Raw genomic sequence first — 24624 nt, forward strand, 5'->3', positions numbered from 1 at the left:
ATTTGTCCATTGATCTTTTATGCCGGTGTTTTGCTGTGCCTGGTTGGTAAGGACCCCAAAGTTCTCTGTGGCACTTTGTGGGCCTAAAATTGAAGCCTCTTTGTTTAGAAGTATAAAGTATATTGCTAATGCAGAATCTGAGATTGTACAGCCAATTAGGAGGCAACTTAATGGAATAAGTATAGAACATCCACATTACTCATTTGAGGCTGTGCGATTGGAGGAAAGTAGAGAATTGTCCCAAAGTCAACAAATTAAAAAGGTGGGGGGCTTTTAAAGGTGAAATTAAAAGCCCTTTAGAAAAAATATTCACTGAAGTTTAGACTGGTATGATATGCAGCATGCTGAGACTGCCAGGTTAGGGCCACTCTAAGTTTCTTTTATTCAAGGAATTTGCAATAGCAATCTGTTGGAAACCAAGCCACAGCTTGGCACGAAGACCCATGGGTGGCATTTAAAAAGCCTGATAACCCACAATCATTTGCATCATTGACTGGGACACTTCCTTTTCCTTCTTCCTCTCCATTTTCTGGTTACAGCAGATTTTTCCCTTGGTCACCTCCTCCTCCTTTTTTTTTTTTAATATCCTTTGAAGTGTTCCAAGAATCTGGGGCTCTTACCTGAAGAGCTGCTTGCTTTGTTGACATCCAGAGGATCATAAGAGCTATGCCCCTACTAGATATTTATGTGTTAATTTCCAAACCTGTCAGCTTTAGAGATGTACAACGCTGCCATTTTTTCCTCCCCTCTTGTTTTATTCTCATGTTTTGGATCTGAGGGGATTAGAGAACAAATAAGTGTCTGTTTCCTATTTCCTTGCCCTTCAAGTTTTGTTTGGGGTTCCATGTCTCCCCCTCCCTGCCCCCTGATTTTTATCTGTTGTGTCCTGTCTGTTACCCTTTTCTTCGGGGTTTCGTGTAGCTGATAAATCTTTTCAGGAGAGTTATGAGATAGGTCAGCTCTTTTGGGTGTGGAAATTAAATTAGTGGGCTTCAAGATGCTCTCATGAATGACTGCAGGTGTGTCTTCTAGGTAATAAACCACAGATATTCCCATAGAGTACAATAGTTTTTGTAAATAAATGTACCAGGCAATTGTAATTTGAAACAAGTTTCTATTTCAGAGCCTTGAACTACCCTTCTTGTATGTATATTGTATAAAGGGTTTTTCGTGTATCTTTTTGATTGTTGCCTGCCTTGCAAGCCCTGACTGGAGAGCAGGAGAAAAGCAACAGACCTGTTCCATGTAACAAAGGGCTCTGCATTAATCTGGGGTGGGGAGAAGGACTTGCGGAGCGGACTAGAGAAGTTTATTTCCATTCCTTCAGAGCTAAGGAGTATGGCTTTTAGTGGCTTGCAGAATATATAATACATTGTGCATGTGACTTTTATTGCTGCTGCTGTTGGAAGAGTTCCTAAGACCTGTGACATTTTTCTCAGATCCTACATTTGTATACAGCATGGGGTTGTCATGTTAATAAGCACATTGATTGTGCTATGCTTAATGTCAGAGTAGGGTAGTTAGAAAAGAGGCATAATGTACAACAGGCTCTTTTTTGATTAAAAAAATCCCTTACAACCAACTTCCTGGAGCACAGAGGATCTTAAATTAAGAGTCATCATCCCTGTCATGATGAGGTTTCCTTTATGTCACCTAATAGGTATTGAAGACTCCACTCATCCTTTGCTCTTTTTGAGTCTGATTATAGTCAATGTTTTACAACCTGCATCTGCAAAATTATTACTTTCATAGCTGTTCATCATCAGCAAAGGCAAATCCAAACAGCTTCTGGGTTGAAACAACTGATTTGAAATGATTAACCAGCAAAATTGATCAATCCCAGACATAATTGCTTCACACTTGCCTGTTACCCATTGCTTCCTTCTCCACACCTCTCCGCCCCGGCCCGCCATAAAAGGTGTGTATCTCATCCAAAGGCATGACACTTAAGTCTTTTTCTTTCCCCATTTTACATGTTTACATACAGGCTGCATGGGACATAATGAAATAAGCTAAAAAAAGAGAGTGTTATCTCCAGAGCAGGGTTTTTTTTTTTTTTTTCTTTCTCTTTTTGAATGGCAGAGGTATAAGAATACTTTTGTAGGAGCTTGTGGATATAGACAGCCAGTCAGCATCTCTTCAGGGCCTAGCATATTTTAAAACATAAATTTGCCTGTTGCACTCAAACAATACCCGACTCTCAGGTGTACAAGATGCAAGAAGTTATGGAGAAACATGGGAAAAAATAGATGATACAAATTTTGTATGTCTGTTCCCTTAGGGGAAGTGCATACAACACTTTTCTTGTAATAAAGGGAAAAAAACATTGGTGGCATTTTGTGAACGAGCTCAGATCCCAGCTAGGATGTTCCCATAGCACTGCTGGGCATTGGTTCAGCTGCACTTGTTCCCAGCCTCTGAAAGCTTACGTGATACCTGTTTGGGTATTGGTGTACCTGTGGCACAGTTAATCCTCAGTCCAGATCTTCCAATTACAAAGGGAACTTTTACACTCATTTAAGGGTTTGATCTTGTATTTCTTCTTAGTTCAGAACTTGCTCTTCTATTTGTATTTCTGTGGTGGATAAAAATATGCTTCATGCTTGACTTAATTTTATTCTTCTACTTGTTTCCCTGCAGGCTTCTGACCAGTACTGGGCCTGTCACTTAGCTTCTCTGGGTCTTGCTTTTTCTAGCTGTAAACTGGGAATAATTCAGCCTCCCTGTTTCATGAATGCCCGTTGCTGAGAGTTCTGTATTCCATCACAAAGGACTGTATTGGTGATATAATGTAAACAAGTGTTATTTTCTTGCATCAGAAATGGCACTTGCATAAGTTTTTATTTATTTATGATAATGTCGCTCATCGACTTTATTTGCACTTAAAAAACCCCCACACTTGAATATGTTTGATTTACATTTGAACCTATTGGAACCCATTTATTTGCTTAAAGGAATACAAACTGACCTCACACATTGCTGCTTTTGAAATAGGTGAATGCTACAGCTGTAAAATACTTGTAACACTGTAACAGAAATACACAACCTTTTTTTGAGGAGGAATTGTGTGTTTAGCCTGGATTCCTGTGGAGATAAGACTTAGGCATTTTTTCTGGTCTGCCTGGCTTCCTCCTCCTTTCTGTGCTCCCTCCATAACTTTTAAATCGAGTTTGGCAAACAGGTAGAGGTCTCAAGACAACAGCATTTTTTACAGATGTCGTGAAATATAGTAGAGGAAATGGAGAAGAAATCCTATTAGGACCAGGCTGAACTGATGTAAATTACAGTTAGGTACCAGGGAATCCTGATGGGCGAGAGATATAGTGTATGCCCACCTGTGGAAAAGGCTTCGGTTAGTGCTTGGATCTCTCAAGTCAGGTACCTGCGGTCAGTCAGAAGGCACAGGTATGTAGGTAACTAGGCTGCCTTACTTATTGTACTTACAAATGTGCTTGGTTTTAAGTGACCTGAGCTATGGATGTTACCATAGTAGACAGGTTTTCAACTGATTGTGAGGTGGGGTGGAATACACATACTCCCATTACGAAAATGTTTGTAGTTTGATTGTAGAAAAAGTTGAAAAATACTAATGGAAAGTAATTGACAAAAGTCTTAATGTAGTGGGTGCTACTCCGGGTTTTCTAGGCAAATTCAGTCTTTGTTAAAGCAAAGCTTATTATAGGCATTTAGCTCTTGTCTGTATCAGAAGGTTAATTTGGGTTAGGGTGGGCAGTGGACTTCTGATAACTATAGTACTTTGCTGTGTGGGCTCTAGTTTCACGGTTAGTGTGTTATGTCTGTTTAACTTCAACTTCCAGCTTTTCTGGAGTAATTCCGTGTGTCGACAAGCCTGGAGTTATTTAGCGCTGTCTTCTCAGTAATGGAAATACGGTATGTCAGAAAAATGGAGATTAGGCAGGTGATACTAAATTCTTTTAGTGACATCTAGCTAGTGATACCTTCAGGGTAATTTCTAGATGTTGCAGTTCATTAACATGGGTGGCAAAGCAGCTTATGCATAATTATGTGTTCTGTGTGTTAACATGGATTTTCTGTTTATCCTCTTTTTCTTCCAGGACTCCACTGTTGTGACTCCAATTATTCTCAGAACAGACCCACAGGGATTTTTCTTTTACTGGACAGATCAAAATAAGGTAAGAGAAAAGCTTTGTGCTCTGAAATGGTTCTTTCTGTTGTCTGTGGTGTAATGGGCAGGAGTCAGGAGGCTTTGCATGCCAGTCCTGGCACACCAGACAAGTATTGCATCAATGCATGTTCCTCTGCATTTCTGGGGAGCAAATACAACAATCCTGTGGCTTTTCCCTGGCGCACAGGCCATGGGGAGATGCATGGAAGGTTTGGTAAATTCCAGCCATGCTAATTATGTGATGGGCAGTGAGGTGTATAATTGTCCTGGTTTGCAGGCAAGGATCTTTGGGATGCTGTTGTGGTTCATGGTTACCTTGCCTTCTGTGCACTGAGGGTTTTGGCTGTGGTGCACAGCAGATCGAGAATTCCCAGAGGCCAGAGCTCCCTTTTAATTCTTCCTCCTGAACTGCTGCATGCTCCTTGGCGATGCCTGGTGGGCCACGTCACTAAGTTCTTACTAATCCTCGCTGGACACTTACTTTCTTTAAAAACATTCTGATATGCTTAGATCACCGTTATGGCTGGGGAGCTCTTGGGAAAGCTCATGGCCTGAATCATTGCTGTTACTCCAGTTTCACATCCGTGTCGCCCCTTGAAATCAGCACTGTCATGTTTCCAGCTGTTGGAGACTGTGGAGCTGCACTGGCCTGAAAGAGTATTGGTACCCTGAGCGATTGGGTGCAGTTTGTTTCATATACCGTATCAGACATATATTAGAAAATTATTGTTGCAGTTGTTACAGCAAAATATGGTATCAAAACTAGGAAGTGAACGAGTTCCTCCCTTTTTTTACAGGTGAATTTTCAAGTACTTAAGTAAGTGCTTTTACCAGTTCCCTGTTGAGAACGGTGTTAGAACTTGGTAGTGCTTGAGCTTTGGCCTTGTGTTGGAGTATATGCCAAAATGACTAAACACGTAGTATTCTGGCTATGGAAACCTGGTTTACCAGTTGCGTAGCTGTTTTCCAGGAGTTCCTGGTGATTTTGTGTTTTTAGATACCAGTGTAAAAATTCCTCGAGGAGGTAGCAACCATTAAATGTGCAAACTGAACAGGCAATTTGCTATTACATTAGATCATATTTATCTTGCTATGTTTGCATTTTAGAGGAGGTGGAGCACAGTTTTGAGTCAGTGTATTTAGAAATCATATTACGGAGTTAAAATAAAAATCCTGCCTTTGCTTGTGCTTGTACAAGGTTGTGATGGGTAATAGCAGGTTCGTCTGATGACAGACCAGAGTTGTTAAATTACTGCCCGAAGAAGCAAAGTGAATACCCTCAGAAGTTGAAGGCTATGACTAATTTACACCAAACCAGAAAAATAACAGCAAACTTTGTAATAATAAATGGAAAGCCAGAGCTGATTGAAGAGTTTATTTCACTTTTAATATGTTTGGCACTAAGACCTCCTTCAGTTTCCTACTGTTGTCTGTAAAAACAATGTCTTGAAGCAATTCTGTGAAGAATAGCTATTTATAGAATTGTTGTTCTCATATTCATGAAGAAATTTATTTATAATGCTCAGAGCATTTTTTTTGAAGGTTGGGTATTTGTTCAAGAGACGTAAGTGTCAGTTTGATTTTTAAACTTGCAAATCAAACCTCTGTAAAGGGCAACAAGAGGGATTTTTTCTGGTTAATAATTCATGACAACTAGGTGAAGCGTGTTTCTAAACCTCATCCTAGCAGTGTCTATTTAAAGAAAGTAAATATATTCCTATTGAGGTGCTGACAGTGCAAGGACCAGGAAAGAAATGCCACTTTCTGCCTTTGCAAAGAATGGTTGGGTTCATGTTTATTGTGAAATTACAAATATGTTTAAAAATACAGGAAATTATCTTCATTTCCTTTCCTTTGTGTAAAGTGATCCTGTGATGACAGTGGAACTAAGTGAAGAAAAAATCAGGACAATACAACCTGGCAGTGATTGCTCTTTCTTCCCCCCGCCCCCAGTTATAATTTTTTTAACAATTGCTTTTGTCATAACCAGGGTCTGTTATTTTCAGTGTATGGAAGGATAGGCCCCGCTAAACAAAGCGATGAACAGAGAAGCCTGCCTGCCAGCATCCTCGGTCAGACACATTTTCCTGGGAGCTGACCACCAAGATGTGTGGAGATGAGGCATGAGTAGCAGTCATCTTTATAGCCATATGACTGTCCTGTTTGCCAGTCACTGTGCAAAGTGGTAAATTGCCTCCTGGTTAATGGTATGGTTTTGAATTGGGAATCTGGCTCCTTTGGTTGCTATTGCCTTACCAGTAAGGTTACACAAAAATTACATTAATTGCTGGGGAGTTGTGTGTGGGGGAACAAAATAAAAAAAAACCGCTCCCCTATGCTAAATTTTTATTTTGCTTAGGCAACTGGCGGATGCAGCTCTGCAGCTTTCTCTGACTCGTTGGCTGGTTGAGCTGCTTCTTCTGTTGTTTTCTTGTTCCCTTTTCTGTTTCTCTTCCGTTGCACAGGAAGGTAAATAATAAGTAGGGTCTGCTGTCTAGCAGTATATCTGGACAGTCTTTTAGATTGCCCTTGGTGTAGGCAGAGCTCAAAGTTCCTGGTAAAGCTGCACGTTCAGGGCAGCCCTCCATCGGTGTCACTGATCCAATCTTGTAGGTCTCCATGAATTAGCAATCCCGGTAGGGTTTGCAGCCCTGTCAGTGAGTGTGGATAATGCTGGAGTCAAACAGGTGATGGGTCAAAAAGGCTGCCAATAAAGTAATTCTTACCAAGAAGTTCTATATATGTGACTAGTGAGGACTCTTAACTTGCTGTCCCCTGTAGCTTTCTCATAAATAAATTAGTAGGGAATTTCATAGTTTGCTTTCAGAAGCCGTATACTCTTAAATAATTGTTCTAGGTCTGTAGTTTCAGTCCCATGAAGACCCATGGCGCTTACATTATGCCACATGTGAAAAGACTGTAAAGGATGGCCATTCTTGTGGTGTATCAATGGCAGCTGGGCCTAGCAGAGCCACCTTCTCATCATTTACTTCTAAGAGCTGGAACAGAACTTTGAAAGAAGACAAGCTACAGAGGAGGAAAGCCTCCAGAAGCCTGCTTTGCAGCAGAGTGGCCATCTGACAACTTACAGGCAAGGCAAACAGTAAACTAATTGCTCAAGACTCCTTCAATGCAAAAGCGTTATCCATGTGCCTTATTGTAAAATGGTTTGGATTGGACGGGACCTTGAAGATCATCTAGTTCTAACACCCCGTCATGGGCAGGGACGCCTTTCCCTAGGCAAGATTGCTCAAAGTTTCTTCATGACTGTGTGATTTGACCATTTAATTATGGGCTGGCTCTGATGTGTCCTGCCAGGTACCCAGGTCCGGTGCAAGTGCTTTTGGACATTAACAAGAGCCATGTTAAACAGTGATCGATCAGACTTCTCTGTTTGAATGACTTTATCAGCGAAGTAAACAATAGCGTAGGATAAAAGTGCATACTTGTTCTTTTGACCATGTGCCATTTCTCTTTGATTTTTACGAGCTTGCTTCACCTTTGCTGTACATCCTAACATGGTCATAGCTGCAGTGAAGGTCTGTTAAGCAAGTTCATTTAAGCTCTTATCTTACAACTTGGTGATAATGTGGTATCCTGCAGTTTGACATGCTTACTGTGTATTTGCGTATTGAAGTATATTTTGCTGTCCAGTAAAGGTAACAATTCAGAACAGTCATACATAGCATTTTGCTATTTTCTGATAACAAGATATATAAAGCCTTTTGTTTTAAACAGATGGCAGAACAGCTTTCTGATTTTAATTGTATTTTTCAGTATGAAATTCTTTTGTTGCCGAAGGTTCTGGAATATTTTCTTCATCTGTATGCAGAGTGCTGGCTGATTTCATATGATTACTTGAAGGATTTTCAGCATGGGATTTAAAAAAGAAAAATTAATTAATGTGACAAGCTAGTGTCTGTTACATATCTTCTTGTTTCTGTACTGTTTCTGAACTGTAGCAAAACCAGACAATATTCATTGCATTGTTGCATTTTTATTACCTGACTGAAACATATCTCAATTCCTTGCTACTTTTTAAAAAATTGGAATGCTGTTTCTTCCATTTGTTCTTATTCTGGTCATGAGCACTGAAAAAAAAAAATAAATCAAAACTTGATGAGGTGAAGAGAAAGTCTGGTAGAATAAAAAGGAGTAATAATCAAAAGCATTTCTCAGGAGATGTGAAGAGGCTGGAAACATTTGGTGTGTTTAGCCTAGCTGGCAAAGCAAAGCCCAAGAAAGACTGTGACTTCTGTCTATGAATAAATATATCAACGGATGCATAGGCAGAGTAGGAGAAGAAATATGTGTTGTCAGACCGATTGTGTATCATTATTCTTGCATCCTTTAGCTGGAAGTTGTTACACAATCAGATAGACGTTAGGAGAAGACACTTAGCCATTGGCTCAGTGCAGTTCTGATACTGCCTGAGAAAACGAGTAAAAGAAAGCAAGCAGCTAATTGCTTTTATGGTGGAGCCATTTAGGTTCTTAAAAACCTGATGATGGTATAATGTGCTGTTCTCTTCATCTTGCTAGCATGTACTGATTTATTCCTGTGTATTTTTAAAGCTAGGTCACTACACTGACATGGCAGCATGCAGAAAGCACAGAGGGTGCAGATGCAGTCTCATCCACAGCACCATGGAAAGAGATCAGCTAACAGTCTGTGTCATGAAATTAAACATTAATGTCCAGTCCCAGGGATTTAATAGCTATTTCTAATGCCTTCTGCAGAAATTTTTAAACAGATGATGATCCCACTTGTCCAAAGGAAGTTTGTGTTGAGAAAATACTGCAAGTTAGGAGGTGATACTTAATCCATTGGAAAGGATGTGTGGCTGAAGCTTTCCTCCTCTGCTGGTTGCAATTACAGCAGTAGCACAGCCCAGCCAAGTGGTTTAGCAAGGAGTCACTGCTTCAGAGGCTAGCTTGCACAATTCATACTTCAAGCTTTTAAGGTGGGGTGAGGAGACCACAGCAGTACAGAAGTGCCTGCAGACAGCTCTTTCCCCCAGCTCTGGCTTGCTCAGACTGACAGGTTGAGGATATCTAAAGGCAAAGAGACTCAATCTGTACAGATTTTTAGTAAGGACAATTTTGCGGTTTTCAAGGGAAGTAGTGGCAGGAGTTTCTGCTCTTACAGGGATAGGCCTGTTTTTTATGTGTGAACATTGCTGGCAGAACTGATACTAATACGTTGTAGCTCAGGCACAGAATATGATCTCGCCACAAGAGCCTGTAGCAATAATACTGTATTTTGAGCTGGAGCTTTCTCATTTCATGAGACTGCATGAAGTGGTTCCTTAAAATAAGAGGGGAGGATTTTTCTGACTTTGCAGGTCCTTTCACCTCAGAGCACATGAGGCAATCGTGGGTTTCTTTGGGCCTGAAAACCCAAGACAAAACTACAGAGTCTGTGTCAAGTGGGGCCCAAGGGTTGTAGGTAGGATTTTGTAGGGTTTAGGCTTGGCTTCAGCATGTTTGTGAATTGTGACAATCCCCATTGCCTTCATCCAAATGAAAGATGATGTGGCTTTTTTCCAGCTGCTGGGGATGTTGGCTGTGTTATTTAAGAGAGTTCTTTTGTGTCTCTCTTGAATCGGGGCTTTAAAACAGTTGGGTCAATATTTGTACTGCCCTATGGGTCAAAGATCTTTTCATTGCATCTGTATAGGTTTTACAGTACATTTGACAAGCACACAATAAAGGCTGAAGTTGATATATCAATATTTAAAATATACCTAATAATTTAATGACAGGAATGTAGTACCTAGTAGTACACTGTTTAAAAATACCTGTTCCAAACTCCAACTGTTTGGCTTAATTTATTCAAGAGCAAGGTTTGTCAGTGATACATCTCACTGCTGAAACCATTGAAGTGCATCATTGAACATGTATTCACACTTTTCTTTCTGGCATGTAAAAGGAAAAAAAAGAAGTTAAATAACTAGACCCTTTCATGAACTGAGACTATAAATATCATTAATTGAATGAGAAAAGATCATAGGATCGTAGAATGGTTTGGGCTGGAAAAGACCTTGAAGATCACCAAGTTCCTGCTGCCCTGCCACGGGCAGGGACACCTTAGATTAGATAGGATGCTGAAAGCCCCATCCAGCCTGGCCTTGAACACTTCCAGGGATGGAGCAGCCACAGCTGCTCTGGGTGATCTGTTCCAGTGTCTTGCCATCCTCACAGTGAAGAATTTCTTCCTAATATCTAATCTAAATCTGCCCTCTTTCACTTCAAAGCTATTCCCCCTTGTCCTATTGCTACAGGGCCCACTAATAAAGGTGCATGTCTCTCCACATAAGGTACTATTTTAACATGTACAATGAAAAACTTGCTCTTCTTCCTCACTCTTCTAGCATCTTTGGTATTTCAGCAGTCAGCATCTCTTACTGTCAATTCTGGTTGATAATGAGCGTTGGGTACATGGACCTCTATCACGAGGTTTGTCATACGAATGGATTTACCTTTACTTTAGCTACTAAACACGGGAGTCAGAACGACATAGATCCATGTACCATACTGGCATTCTACCAGGCACTGAACAAGACTTGTACGTTTAGGTCTTGATGTAGTGGGGTTTGGTTTACTAGTAGCAAATTCTGTATTAAATGACTTGTGTCCTCGGTGCTCTAGTACTTGTGGTGCTTCTTCGTTGACTTTTGTAAAAACATTATGTATAATTACATATGTACATTCTTTAGTGTCATACTGGCATGAATGAAAATAACACCAAAGCTAGGAAAGTTTCTTACCAGAAGGACCCTTTTGATATCAGATTATAATCCTTTCCTGCTGAAGGGGAAGTTAAATGCATTCCATGAATGATGTTGCTCAAGACTTGCTCCATGTGGCACAATTCCTTTATCTATTTACTGGCTGTGTGAACTGAGCATGGAGCCATGGGCAGATTGCCTCTGATTTTTTAAGGACAGGGGTCACTTACTATATTTTTGTTGGAAATGTAAGGAGTGAGGAGTTTCAGGCTTTTGAACATGGTGGAGGTCTTGTGGAGGTGGTGCTAGTCTTTTGGCGTAATTAGAGGGAATTGGATTGGTATCTGTTTTTCAAAACAAGAAAGTTGCATGCTGGAAGAGGTGACATAGTAGTTTTCTCTAGAAGTGTGGATGAGGACTCCCCTGGGAGAAGGAGTTGTGGTGATGTGAAGGTCTGGCTTTTCAATGACACTGGAAATTGGGATGAACCTGAAGCAGCTAGTAAAACAATAGTGGTGGCACAGCAATTAATCAGGGCCTTTACCTCAGTTTTGCAGTCATCTTGATTCCCTTTACTTTGGTTTTGCAGTCATCTTGATTCATGAATTTGAGGTGTAATGTTAGGAGCTTCCATAGTGGCATTAGAAACTTTAGACCAGGGATGTTGTTGCTGGAATGCAAATAGACACAATTTTGGATGTCGGTATTTACGGGTCATTTTCTTTTTTAAAAGATTCTATCACATTTTTAATGGGAAATGGAAGAGAATTTCCTCAAGAATGCAACTGCTTGCTAAGGGACTCTTGTACCCAATAGGCTGAACAGTGCAGAAATCGGAAGTGAAGTCCTAAAGGTGAGTTCTTTTTCTAGTGAAGATGCAGTTTTGTGATATGCAGCATAAAAGTCAACTTGTCAAAAGTAGGTACTAACTCATCTGTAACAGGAGTTCTCAGCAAGGAGGTCCTGATGCTGGCTTGGAGGAGCTGATGGTAAAGAAGTGTTCAAAGGTTGAGCTTCTGTCTCTGACAGCAGCCTGAGCAGTAATCCTGGAAAGTTCACCTCTGTGCATTTGCTTTCTTTAATATAGAAGTAACTCCTCACCTGTATCTGTAGTGGCAGTACCTAGGAGTTAAGAAATAAAAAAAACCAGTACATGAGCTCACACCCATACTGATGGGTCCATGCTGGAGACCATGTGCCACTGCCAAAGAACACTGCCTCCTTGCTGGTTTATACTACAGAGATTGTTGTATTTTGAAGTGAGGAAAATTTCTAGCTCAACAGTTAACACAGTAGGGGAGTCAGCCTAGCAATAGTTCATGGTCACTTGAAACTTGCAGCTCGTGTTTTTTCAAAACTGCTTAAAAATCAGCATGTGAGTGGAATAAAGGAAGGTGGGGAGAGTGGTAGGGAGTTGCTACAGATAGTGAAAATAGGAGGAAATATTTCACAGAGGTCAACTTCCCATCAGACTGCTGATTTCATTTTCAAAAGGAAATCTTTCTGCTTTTAAAACAGGGAAATTGTTCAAGGCCCATTAGGGGACTGGTACTGCATCAAACACGGAAGATCTCTAGTAACCCGTTCCCACTAAGTATCTCCCTTATTGCTGTGATGGAGGCAGGAAAAGAAAATGATTTTAGGGTTTAATCTACAGCATAGGTGTAGTTTCTGAAATGCGGAAGCCAAAGAACTTCAAAAAGGGAGGATGACTCTGGAGTCAGCCAAATTTAGGTACTGTTGAATTCTCAGGTACTGAGAACAGTCCTAACATATTTAGTGGAGTGTGAAAACATTGAAAGTGGGTTGTGACTTTATTATAAAGATGGGATTGTAGGTTGTCTTTTGTTTAGCTGGGCTGAGACTTGGTAGGCTTTGGCTGTAGATAGCTGTGAATGTTAAATGCTACAAAAAAAATTGGTAACTTTGAGGTTTTGTGCAAGAGATGTTTGCGATCTGGCTACTGGAAACTTTTCTGTTGTTACAATTTTCAACTTAAATATTTCGATGAAGGAAACTTGGGGTCAAGTTGGCTAGCATACACTAAGTGACTTCTTTTAGTGGATGCCTGTCCAGCTCTCACATGCTATGTGACTTAAATAGGAATTTTATTACAATTTGCATCTCACCAGATCATAATATAATTTAATGCAGCAGTCGATACTTGGCCTTAATTAATAACAATGTATGCTTTTAGGAAACAGCTGGGAGACCTGGGTACTTGCCTGTTCTTGGTCATGAGTTGTCATAGCTCAGCAATGTGCTGCTCTACATCCCTGTGCCTGTTTCACCCTCTGCCCTGACTTTGTCTATTCAAGAAGCTGCCAGTGAAGGGGGCTGCAGCAGGGACAGCCTGTTACTGCCTCATTAGCACCTGGTACAGAGTGGTTCCAATCAGCTGCCATGTGTGTGCTTTGGTATTGGAGATGTTCGTGTCTTCTAGCCGAGAAGGGCTTGTGGCAAAGGAGTCAGTGGTGTGCAATAAGCTATCCTTCAGTTGCTTTTCTCCTCTTTTAATTAAAAAGTCTCGTGTTCACGTCCACAGCTTGTACACACATTTGGTTGAATATGCAGTATCAGCTTCGCTGACTGACCTATTATTAGCACAGTTCAAAAATTGGCTTCTAGGACATCAGCTTTCCAGATCTTTGGGAGGATAACTGATCTCACAGCATGCCTGTCAGACTGCCTTCTCTACTGAAGCTCTGCCAGTTCAGATACTTCTCTCTAATGCTTCATATCCTGGCTGTTTCCCCTTCCCACTATGCTTTCAGGTTTTTTTGAACATTATTTTCAGTACACTGAAAATAACGATCTTTAAATAACATATATTCTGTCTCTATATACCTGATCTTCCTGTGTGAGCGTATGCGTGCCACAAGTAATCAGTGTTATGTAGTAAATATGTTTGGAAGTTTTAGTTTATTTTTCTTTTTTTTTTCTTTTTCTTCCTTTTTTTTTTTTTTTTTTTGTTAAGGGGTTTAAAAAAAGTTCTTGACATACAGGTGACTGGTAAGAAATGTCAGTTTTGCACTAATACTTGCCTTATTCGCTTTAAGGCTCTTTGCCATTAAAAATGTGGACCTTACCCTGCTTCCCTCTCCAACCTTTTGCTTACTCCTGCAGTCTTGGTATTTTACAGTAGCTGTGCATACTTGTAGCTGGCATCACACAGAGCAGAAATGATAAAGCCCATGGCCTGTATCTACAGTGACAACACTGTACTCCATTGTACAACACTGCCTTCTGTTTTGATTTTGGATTAGTCCGTAAGGACAGAAGATGCTCTGTAGGATCCTTTCCTAGAGAATCATCTTTCATTCCCATCTTCTTTGCTTTGACGACAACTTTTACTATATATATCCCATTACTGGGAAGACACAAAACCAACCTCACACTACGAATCATAGGAGTTTTAGATTAACTGTGTGTATCTGTGTGGCTGTTATTTTTGAGCATTTCTAACTATATAGATGCTGTTTACATCACTGTTTCATCCAAATGTTCTGCTGGATTAGAAGGTCTGTAAAATCTGCAGGCAGCCTCTGCTGGTGGTGTGCATATTCTCTTGTCTGCAGCCTAGTTATCAATTTTCCTGATGTTTTGATGCTGCTGTATCTCCCTGCCGGGCAGCAGTTTTGCTACTGAAATTCTGAAATAGCTCTGGAGGGTGTCAAACCCACAGAAGAGGGGAAAGAGGCTGTACCTTCCCTGACTCTTGCGTACCTGTGCGTGTGGATGTGCTGTCAGCAGGCAAACCTCCTTTCTCTTTTCAGAGTTAGGGCTCTTCAGCCACAAATGAGTATTCATCTTCATTACTTCTCCTAATTAATCTTTTCACATAGGTGTGTTTTTCAGTGTATTATGACTTCATGATGTCATTGTCCATCCATCACTTTTTAACAAAACCCAATATGACGCCTGGTTTATGACATTGTAGCTCTACTGATGTGAAGTCATTCCTCATGCGCTTGTGCTGAGGGAAAGAAGCAGGAGCCATGATGACACAGAGGATTTAGGTTTCTGTCTTCATTCATATCCCAGGAAGAGTAATTTCCAGTATCTGAATTTTTTGGTGGGGAGACTGAGCCTGTCTTTGAGACTGGCACATGCCTTTATCCAACATGCACTCTGCATTGTGTGAGAGGAGCAAGTTGTACTATTGTACAAGAAAATATTGTACAAGTGGTTGAAGAACGTATTTAAATCCTGAATCTCTAGGGTATGTTAAACACTCAGTTGTCTAGTTAGCCCAGTAACAGTTTTGTCTGTGTGGGTATATGTAACATTGCTATTTCAAGGCTGTAGTTATACATCAAAAGTGAAATTCTCCCCCTGTGCCACATCGCAAAGAGCTCTTCTACTGTCTGGCGGCTGGGGATTACCAGAACCTACCCCTGATTTCAAGGTCGTGTCACAGTGTGCCTGCAGAGCTTTTACTGAGCCTTTCGCTACTGCCATGGCTGCACCTCATGCAGGCATCATCAGACTGGTGGTGTGCTGTTAACTGGCTAGAAGTACATCCCTGGCAGCTCCGGACGACATAGTCTGCCTCAGAATTGGAGAAATACGTGGGTTGTTAGCTGATACTGCACAGCTGTGCTGCCAGCTATTTTTCAGATACTGTTTATTGAAATCTAACTCACAGCTGACCTAGGCGAATGCTGTCTTGCTGATCACAGTATGTTGATAAACTGTGTGAATTGTATTGTATTTATTTGTACGACATGTCTCACTTAGGAGGACTGTGGATAATTTGGACAGGTGGTTTACTACCCAGGGAGCTGATTATCTCTGATTGATAAACAGCAGTAAGTGCTGTTTAACAAGAGTAATAATAAAAATATTGATTAGCAAGGTACAGCTGTCTGGTACTAAGTATGCTTATTGAAGCCCCTGTTAAAACAGTAATGAAATTCTGAAGGAAGTTTTTTTGTCTTTTATTCTAGCTGCTTTGGGTTTACTCAGGACAGTTAGACATAAGGCCTTATTTAATAAAAAGCACTATGAAGTGGAACGCTAATGCCTAAAAGTTAGGAATATGGCCAAAAAATATGCAGGGAGTGCCATTAGAGAAACTTACACAATTTGTCTTAGGCACTTAAAACTTGGAGACTGGGAAAAACAAAAAAATACTATAAGGGAACTTTAAGAACAATACGGTGTCTTACAAAAGGCGGCTTTATTCTTTGATTTCCCTAAAAATAAAGAAATAACTAGAATAAAATTGAGGTGTGTTTTTCTGCTTTTAATCCAGATTTGCTTGCTAAATAATAGAATAAGCATAGGACTATGTTGTTCATTAACATGCTTCTAAATGAAGGTAAGACTTAGGACTTCCCTGAGCTGTTTTTACCCTTGCCACTGAAGTCGATGTTGCAGTGGCACATCTTTAAGTCATCTGTCAGGCACTTCTGCTAGCCAGTCTTCCACAACTGTATCTTTACTCCCTCACTAGCATGCTGTAATTACACGTTCCCAAACATATTTGAAGGGAAGCTGGCATTATGTGTGTTGAGCAGCAGCAATGCTGTTCCAAGGACAGTCAGAGTCTTGCAGTTGTCACCCCCTTCCTAGCAGTCACATTCCATAGCAGAGGACTAGATTGAATCATTATATATCATAAATGCTTCCTCTGCCCCAGGAGAATATCTGGTTGGTACAATACTTTTGAGCAGTGCTAGGTTAATGATTGGACTTGATGCTCTTAAAGCTGGTTTCAAACCTAAATGATTCTATGATTTGAAGATAGTCCCTTTGAGTTCTCTAGCCTGGGGCTTTCCCCCTGATGTTGGAACACGCTGAAGTGGTTTTTGAGTTGGTTGTAAACTGCTTGTGTGCAGAGTAAGTTGGCTTACTCATGTAGAATATTCTCAGTAAGGGTCAAAGTCTAAAATTATCTCATAGATCTCTGGATTTGTGTTGTACCCTTTTGCAGACACAGTGGAAGAGGGAAACCTATAGATATTGTTGTCGGTGAAACCTGCCGGGAAGAGCCTGTCAGAGATGCTGCGATAGTTTTCTTTGAGCATAATGATGTCATACATAATAGATGGATGAGGTGAAAAGCTTTCCTCATTGGACTTGCAACCAGTATATTTTAAAATGTAGAAAATCACTTTGAAAAGCAGCACTGCTTTTCTGCTGCTACAAGTAGGTTTTCCGTGTACACTGACCGTAGATGTATTTTGTCACTGACAACTTGTACCAATATCTTTTGCATATCAGTGTATTGTATATCTGAATTTAGATCCCTCTTTCACATACATTCAACTTTCAAACAGTTTTTCACTGAAATCAAGAAGGGTACACAGGAACGGGGTATTGGGAAGATAGAAAGCTGGAGGTCACGTCAGCCGTTCTGACTTGCAGGCTGAAATATTTGCAGTCACCTCCACAGTGTTCCTACATTTCACTAACAAAAATTGTTCCGGCTTCGTAGCCTTTGTGTAACAGGAGAATTACCTAAATGTTTGTAGTTACAGTGGGAGCAAGGAGTATCTTAGCCTCTTCAGAAGTTCTGTTGCAAAGCTGATTGTTGAAATAAGATCTCTTAATACCTTGAAAATGCCCTTTCTCTTGTTCAAGAAGTAACATAAGGCATTTCATAATGCAGTGAAGCCTACTCCCCGCCCCCCCCCCCCCCCCCCCCCAATATTTCATTCAGGACTTATGGGGATTCAGGCTAAAATTGTGTGTCCTTCTTTCTCTCATTGCTCCTTCTGCCTCCAAATCTGCTCCACGCAGAACCGATAGGATCTGTGCCTGTGTGTACAGCTCCACTCCATGCCCAGGAAATTCAGATACGAATTGAGATGTTCTGTTTTCTTATGCAGAAATTTTGCCTTTGAGAAGGATGGCTTTTGCCATTTCTTTTTGGTTTCTGGATGGGTTGTACAGTGCACATGGTCTCTGCAACTCCATCCAAATCCTTTGGATTTATGCTGGTATTTGGTCATGGCCACTCAGCAACTTCCTTGGATTTATGCCAGGAAGATGGCTAATGGAACAACCTTTTTATGATCTGTTTAGCTAAATGGCTATAATAATGTGGAATATTAGAGTAACAGATGCTGTTGACCATCCTGCAGTAGATCCAAGTTTGTATATACAGGAACTGTGCACTTCCTTTCAGAGTCATGTGCATAATCTGGAGCTTCTCATTTGTTGCTATGGTATTTTATTATCAGAACAACGAGAAACAGAAGTGGTGATTTTAATGAATTAAGTCAAAAGTGCCAGTCTGCAACGGTCTCGGCTCAGAGCCTAAGGAATAATTCTTTGGTATCAGTAGTGACACAAGAGTGCTCTATAGATCAATTTTAGATGTTGTTGGCATCTGAGGATTTCAAAGACTTGAAATAATTAAAGTCCAAACTTGCTAAAACAGTCCCGTGTTAAAAAACTTCAGACATGTTAAGCTCACATCACTGCTGCGATTTTGTGTGGCCTCAGACTAGAGCCCCCGAAGCACAGATGATAAAGACCTGGAGTTCAGCTTTAACTGCATACTGCAGAGCATGGTGGTGGCTGGCCTGTCACCCCACCTGCTTCCAGAGTGGGCTGGGAGGTGAACAGAAAAAGGGAGAGATGGAAATGAAGCATCCAGCTGGTGACTTCTACTAGACTTTCTTCTGTGAACCTTTTCTTAGAGACAGAACAACATGCCTTCAGTTTTTCTGGTGTATGAAATAAGGGAGTGACTGACCAACACGAGATCCCTCAGGATCTAGAGAGACATACAGCCCGATCTCATTCTGCCTGATTCAAAAGAGGGATTTGAAGCGTGGAGCTTTAACATCTGTAGCTGAGATTGGTGAAACAGCTGTTTCAGCTGTGTATTCAGTTTGTATGTCTGAATTTAATCTACATGATGATGACACCAACATGAGGATAATCTCTGAATCATGAGGGCATTATAAGTTGACAGTAAATTCCCTAGAGATGAAAAAGATGCCAATTATATGGGTATGACTGAAAGTAAGATATAGGGGAATTAAAAGCATATCACACACAATCTTAATGGACTGTTTCAGAAATTGTAAATTCTGGTCCATTAGTATAATAGCCTGGCATCATTAGGTATGTTGTTTAATTGACTTGGCTTTACGTTTGGAATATCGACTGTTGGGTGATCTGAATATATTGATATTAAATAATCATGCTGTTAATGATTTACAGAATAGTCTGAGAACATAGGAAGAAGTGTTTTATGAGCTGTGGAGTCATATGCCAAAAAAATAGCATAATTTCAAGTCAAAGACTCAAACTGAAAAGGCTACTTTTGTCCCCATTGCAGGTCTAGTAAATACAAGACACAAACTTCATCTCATTTGAGAAAAGAATTGCCATGTGCCTTGCTGAATAAAAGCCCCTTTCTCTCATCTGCAAAGGTGGAGATTTTTCCTTTCTCTGGCGAGGCAATAAGCTTTTCATAAACAATGTTCACATGCATGGAGTTTGATTCACTGTACCAGTAATGAGTTTCTATAAAAGAGGGGTGTGCGCAAGGAAAACGTACCAGGGTTTGAAGCTCAGTAACATCTGGTAAATGACAAAACTCAGTTTAACCTGGGTGTTTCAGCGAGTGGAGATGGAACTGAATAGAATTACCTGTGAGCATCAAGAGGACTCCACTTAGGGGTCAAGGGGGTTATTAACAGTCAGTTTATACTCTTGAGCATTTTGTTTGATTTCTTTCCCCCTTTTGCTGTCTTGGAAGAATTGCAACAGTAATAACTTTGTGTGCGAATATAGCTCTCACAGGCAGTGACAGATGATTGCTTGCTATCATCTGTCATTGCCCCCTGCCATCGGATGCACTAGGTTGGAAAGAGCTCTCAGAGGGAATCTTGCCAGTCAGCCTGTGACTGCATCCTGCTGACACTGGGAACTGATTGCTGCCTAAGGATGCAACTTGATGCAGCTGTGGCTTTGATATTTATTATGGAAGGAAAACTGCCTGACTTGTCAACTTGGGGTGGTATCGTAAGGGCCAGGCTGCACATGGCCGAGAAATGGATCTGGGCTTTCTGAGCAGGAGTGGTAGTTGCCCTGCTGATTGTGCTAAGGAGGCTGTAGTTACCCCTCCTTTAATCAAGGAGGCCCAGGGGTTCCTGTGATAAGTAAGATGTGATAAGATGCCCAACAAGCTGTATGGGCATCAGAGGAGATTGAACTACTGCTTGTAGCTCAGACTCCCACCTGCCATGTGTGTTACGGGTGTGAGGGAGCTCTTCTTGGGAGTGGGTCTTGTCTCAGGACTCTCTGCAAAGCAGATATACTTCCTTTTAATTTTTTTGAAACGATTTTTCCTACTTGCTTCTTTAGGTGTCTATAAAATGAAATAAGCTAACTTGGAGAATCAGACTCATAACTTTCAGTGTAAGGAGGCCTCCTCACGCTGAACGGAATGTTTTTGGAAATCCTGAATGTCATGTTTGACTTCAGTTATAGTCATGGGGAGCAGGAATAGACATTAGTATCTGTTTACTGTCATGTAAGGCAGAATGAAAAAATCTGGTTTAAATCCAAACTTGCTTGGATATTGTTAAAGACAAATATTATGATGCTACTTCTATCTACATGTACTTTTCCCAGCATTTATTATTTGAGATGAAGATGTAGTACTCTAACCTGAATTTGCATGAAGACACAAGCCATATTCTAATGTGGATTAATAAAGCCGTATTCTGTTTACTCTGGGGATAAATCATATCTCCTGTCTAGATGTGCTTTGTTTTTTTTTTCCCAGAGATATTCTGGGGGTTTAAATGTGCCACAAACATAGACCTGTGTACATGTGCTCTTCTATGTTGGTTTGTTTGTTTTTTTTGTTTTTTTTTCCCCTCCCCCTCTCCTCCTCAACTCTCAAGAAGTTAATATACCTGTGAAATCAGTGATCTCCCAGCAGAGGTTTGAGAATGTCTGGCTAATATCATTATGAAACAAATGGTAGTGTGTGCTCCAGAGACTCGGTTCTAGTCAGACAGCTACTAATTAATAAAACATTGCATAAATCACCAAGATAAGAAAAAATACAACATATGCAAGATCCTGTATGATCTGGAAGTCTTTTTTTAGCTATGCATTCTGTCAAACTGATGTACGCTGATCACAAAGTGAATGAAATGTTTTACTTCATATGCTTGCAGGATGTAGAAAAGCCTTTTCCTATTACATAAAGTGTTGGTTTGACCTGTCCTCTTCTTGAATGTCTTCTGCATCTTATAGTCTTTTTACTGTCTTACTTAAAGAGCAAGTGACTTAGGAATGGCATATGAGAGATGCTTCAGGAAGTCAGAAGCCTGTTGAAGTTGCGGAATGATACACAGTGCAGTGTTGGACTGCCGGTCATAGTCAAAGTGCTGGTGAGCAGGGGAGTTGGGGATGGAGGAGTACTGGTTGTTACCTAGCAGTCTCTGAGCTATAAGCAGACTTCTAGGTTGCATCTGCTTCAAAATGTTACGCAGATGACAAACAGCTTTTGGAATTGCAACTTTAGGTCAGGAGGCAAACAACTAATGACTATTACATTAAAGTGCAAAAAAACCCATCCAGACCCCACAAAACCTCCCTTTACAAACCATGGGAAGATAGCTTAGAGCATTTTGTTTGAACTTCAGAATCTTTTTCAATTAGACCATTTTCTAAGTAGTCAAGCTAAATTGTGTGGTTTTTAAACTTCAGAGTAAGATGAAGATGTATGATTTTACAGTTGCCAAACTGGGCATTGGGAAGGTCTGTCACTGAAGCAGGAAAACATGTTTGTTGTTAGGTGGTTTTTGTTTTTTTTAATCTTTTTTAAGCAAGAAGTATAAACTTCTATGCCTTTGAAAATTCCCAGTTATGCAGTATTTTTAAAGTGGGTTCATGCTGTGCATGCTGTCAAGATACAAAGTCAGTTATAAGGCTTGGATTTTGAAGCTAAAGTGTTTTCCAGAGAGAGGCTTGCTTTGCATTGTCTTAGATTTGTGCCCAGATATTCCTTCCTCGCAAGGGACCTTCTTAGGAGAGGATAAGTGATAATTCATTAGTGTGCCCATCACCAATACACACTGGGATAGAAGTCTGTGTCCTCAGGCCTTTGAACATTGTCCAGCCTGCTGTATAAAATGAGAAGAGTCACACTCAAGAGCTTCTGGGTTTTACTGACTTTGCAGGGCTTAATTTTGGTGTCGTAGTATACTAGGAGTGTTCTTATTTTATGGTGGGTTTTTTTTTTTACTGTGTATGTGGGCTGTCCAGCTTCTAAGCCCTTGTTCATGTATTACGTGCTGTGAGGTATTGCTGATGAGCTGCAGACCCTTCAGTTATAGTTCATCCATGCCAATTCATTCCCCTGGCTTAGGGGAAGCCACCGAGCGCTCCCATTTAGCAGGCTTTGCTTGAAGATGCAGTTGACACTGAGGCCCCAACAACTCCCTACAAACTCACCTGGGCTGTTAGACCTGGCAGAGGGAGAATAGCCTGAGTTATGCTGGCTCCAAAGAAGGCGGCACGTAAGAGCAAGGGTGAAACATGCTGATAGGACCATGCCTGTTGCAAAATTACCGTGGCAGTACCTTGAATAAACCAAGGGCCTCAAACTGAAAGTTGAGGCTGTTGTTCTGTGACTGTCTAGATGTGCAAGTATCACAACAACAGAGGGTGTCTAACATAGGTGTGACACTCTGAATTACATTTATTTTGCTGTAAATAGAAGTTGCGGGCATGCTGTTTAAGGATTTTCTTGCCGTCAGACAGACGCTGATTTTTATGAGGCATCGTGGCTATGCAGTGCCGCACGCTGCAGGCACATGTTAGTTTTGCTGAGCCTGCAGCATGTGGGCTAGCTCTGATCCAAACGCTAGTCCTGGGGCATGGAGCTGAGCTGCGGTAAAGTAAGTTCTCCCAAGTATTCTAATTCCTGATGACAGGAAAAAGTAATTAATTTAGTGTACGGCTGTATTACTAAAGCAGGATTCACTGAACCTCATGAGTTTGGGGAGGGAAGAAGTTGCTTTTTTGCCTTTTTTTTTTTTTTCTTTTTTAAAGTCTCATGTCTCTTGGCGTTCTCTGTGTAGCCTGCTTACCCTGTGTGTGAGCAAGGCTTCATCTTGTTGACTGATATTGTAGCTGTTGGCTTAAATCCTGCCTCTTCCAGCTGGCTGCCATGAGACAGGTTCTTCTTTGGGATCTGACCTTCTGGCAGCATTATTTTATTCCTTGACAATTTAAAAGTAAATTAAAATGATGCAGATATTGATGCAGATTTCCTCATAATCTATAGCTGTCTAATGCTGGAGTGACAGATCAAGCACTGGCCTGAATAATTTGAACCTTCCTTGCAAAACTCTCGATGCAGTGGTCTAAACTGCTTTCCTTCCTTGTAATCCTACAGCAGATGTAGGAAAGGGAAGGTCTGGTGAGGCAATGTGGAACATATTAAATATTGGTAGATTATTTCACGCTGACTATATTTTTGCTAGGCTTTTGAGAGTTTTCTGTAGTTAACTGAAACTTGGTTTCATCTGTTACTTGACCTTTGGTAGGCAGACAAGTGAGATGGGCCACCAGGCAGCCTCTAACAGAATCCTGAAATTCTCAGCCAGAAGCTAAATGCAGTTGTTTCATGGTGGCATCTTCTGGGAGACAGTGCTTGTCTTCTTACCAAAGAATTTATACAGAGTGAGGGCTTTGTCTTACAGTCTTCCTGGCTGAGCAGAGAACATTACAGGCTCCTGGGACTGTGAGATGAGATTTTCCTGTCTGAGATCTTGGCTCAAAGTAATTCTTCGGTGTTGATGAAGATACTACTGTCCCACTGCTGCAGGAGCAGACAATGGTAAATAGTTTGGTGTGAGCACAGCTGCTTCAAACCCTTGAAGGGTTGTTGTAAGGTGGAAAAGGTTTTAGAAGGTGGAAATAAAGTGTGGGCTTGGGCAGTGCTAGTCTGAAACCATCTGAATTGTTGGTATCTCCATAAGGGTGTGTCTTGTTTGGCAGGGTATGTTTTCTGGCTGTATCACACCTATGTGGATAATCTTTAGCTCTGAGTCTTCTCCCAAGGGCATTTGGCTTCCTGTTTCTGCAGGTGAATAGCAATGAGGCATAACTTAGCAGAGGAAAGGATTTCTGCTAGCTGTATATAATCCACACCTGTTACTATGAGTGTAATCATTAGCTTGGCCTTTTAAAGTAACTGGAAATAATTATCAGCACAGAGAATATTAGGTGCTAACAAAACTTTCAGGTATGTTGATTTCTTTTAGAGTGGTTTTATGGCTGATTGTAACCCATGAGACGTTGAAAATTTTTGTATTTAATGACACAGAACTTTTCTGGAAGTGTAAAAGCAAAACAAGCAAATTTGTAATCCAGAAAATGACTTAATTTGGTGCTTGCTTTGCTATCACTGCTATTATAACTTCCTCTGCAATTCAGATGATTTTATTGTGTAATCCATTGGACTCTTGTGGAAAGTGGAGTTGGGGAAACACTCAAACTGCCATTGCATAAGTGTTGTTTGCAGCAAGCAAATTTAAAGGGTCGCACAGGTGGTCCTGCAGCCACTTCAACATACACATGGAGCTGCATTTGATAGTAAATCATGTGCTGAAGTTACACCTTTTGAGTCTTCGGGGTAGCATAGATAGTAGTGCTTTATCCAATGAAGTAATGCTGTAGTTACAAACAAACAAAAAACCCCCAACCAGTAAACAACACCTCAAAATGTTTTAAAATGAAAGTTGAGCTATAGTGGAAA

The 24624-nt window shown here is 40.7% G+C and overlaps 1 protein-coding gene across 2 annotated transcripts in view; it reads left to right on the forward strand.

Annotated features, from left to right (window-relative positions):
* Positions 1-24624, forward strand: part of PLCB1 (phospholipase C beta 1) — a 408255-nt gene that overhangs the window by 14729 nt on the left and 368902 nt on the right. For both annotated transcript variants that reach the window (XM_080407721.1, XM_080407722.1), the window contains exon 2: positions 4077-4154. In XM_080407721.1, the coding sequence (XP_080263847.1) occupies positions 4077-4154 (78 nt within the window). The remainder of the gene's footprint in view (positions 1-4076; positions 4155-24624) is intronic.

The sequence above is a fragment of the Falco punctatus genome (assembly GCF_963210335.1).
Source record: "Falco punctatus genome assembly, chromosome: 12".
In the NCBI taxonomy this organism is placed as follows: Eukaryota; Metazoa; Chordata; class Aves; order Falconiformes; family Falconidae; genus Falco; species Falco punctatus.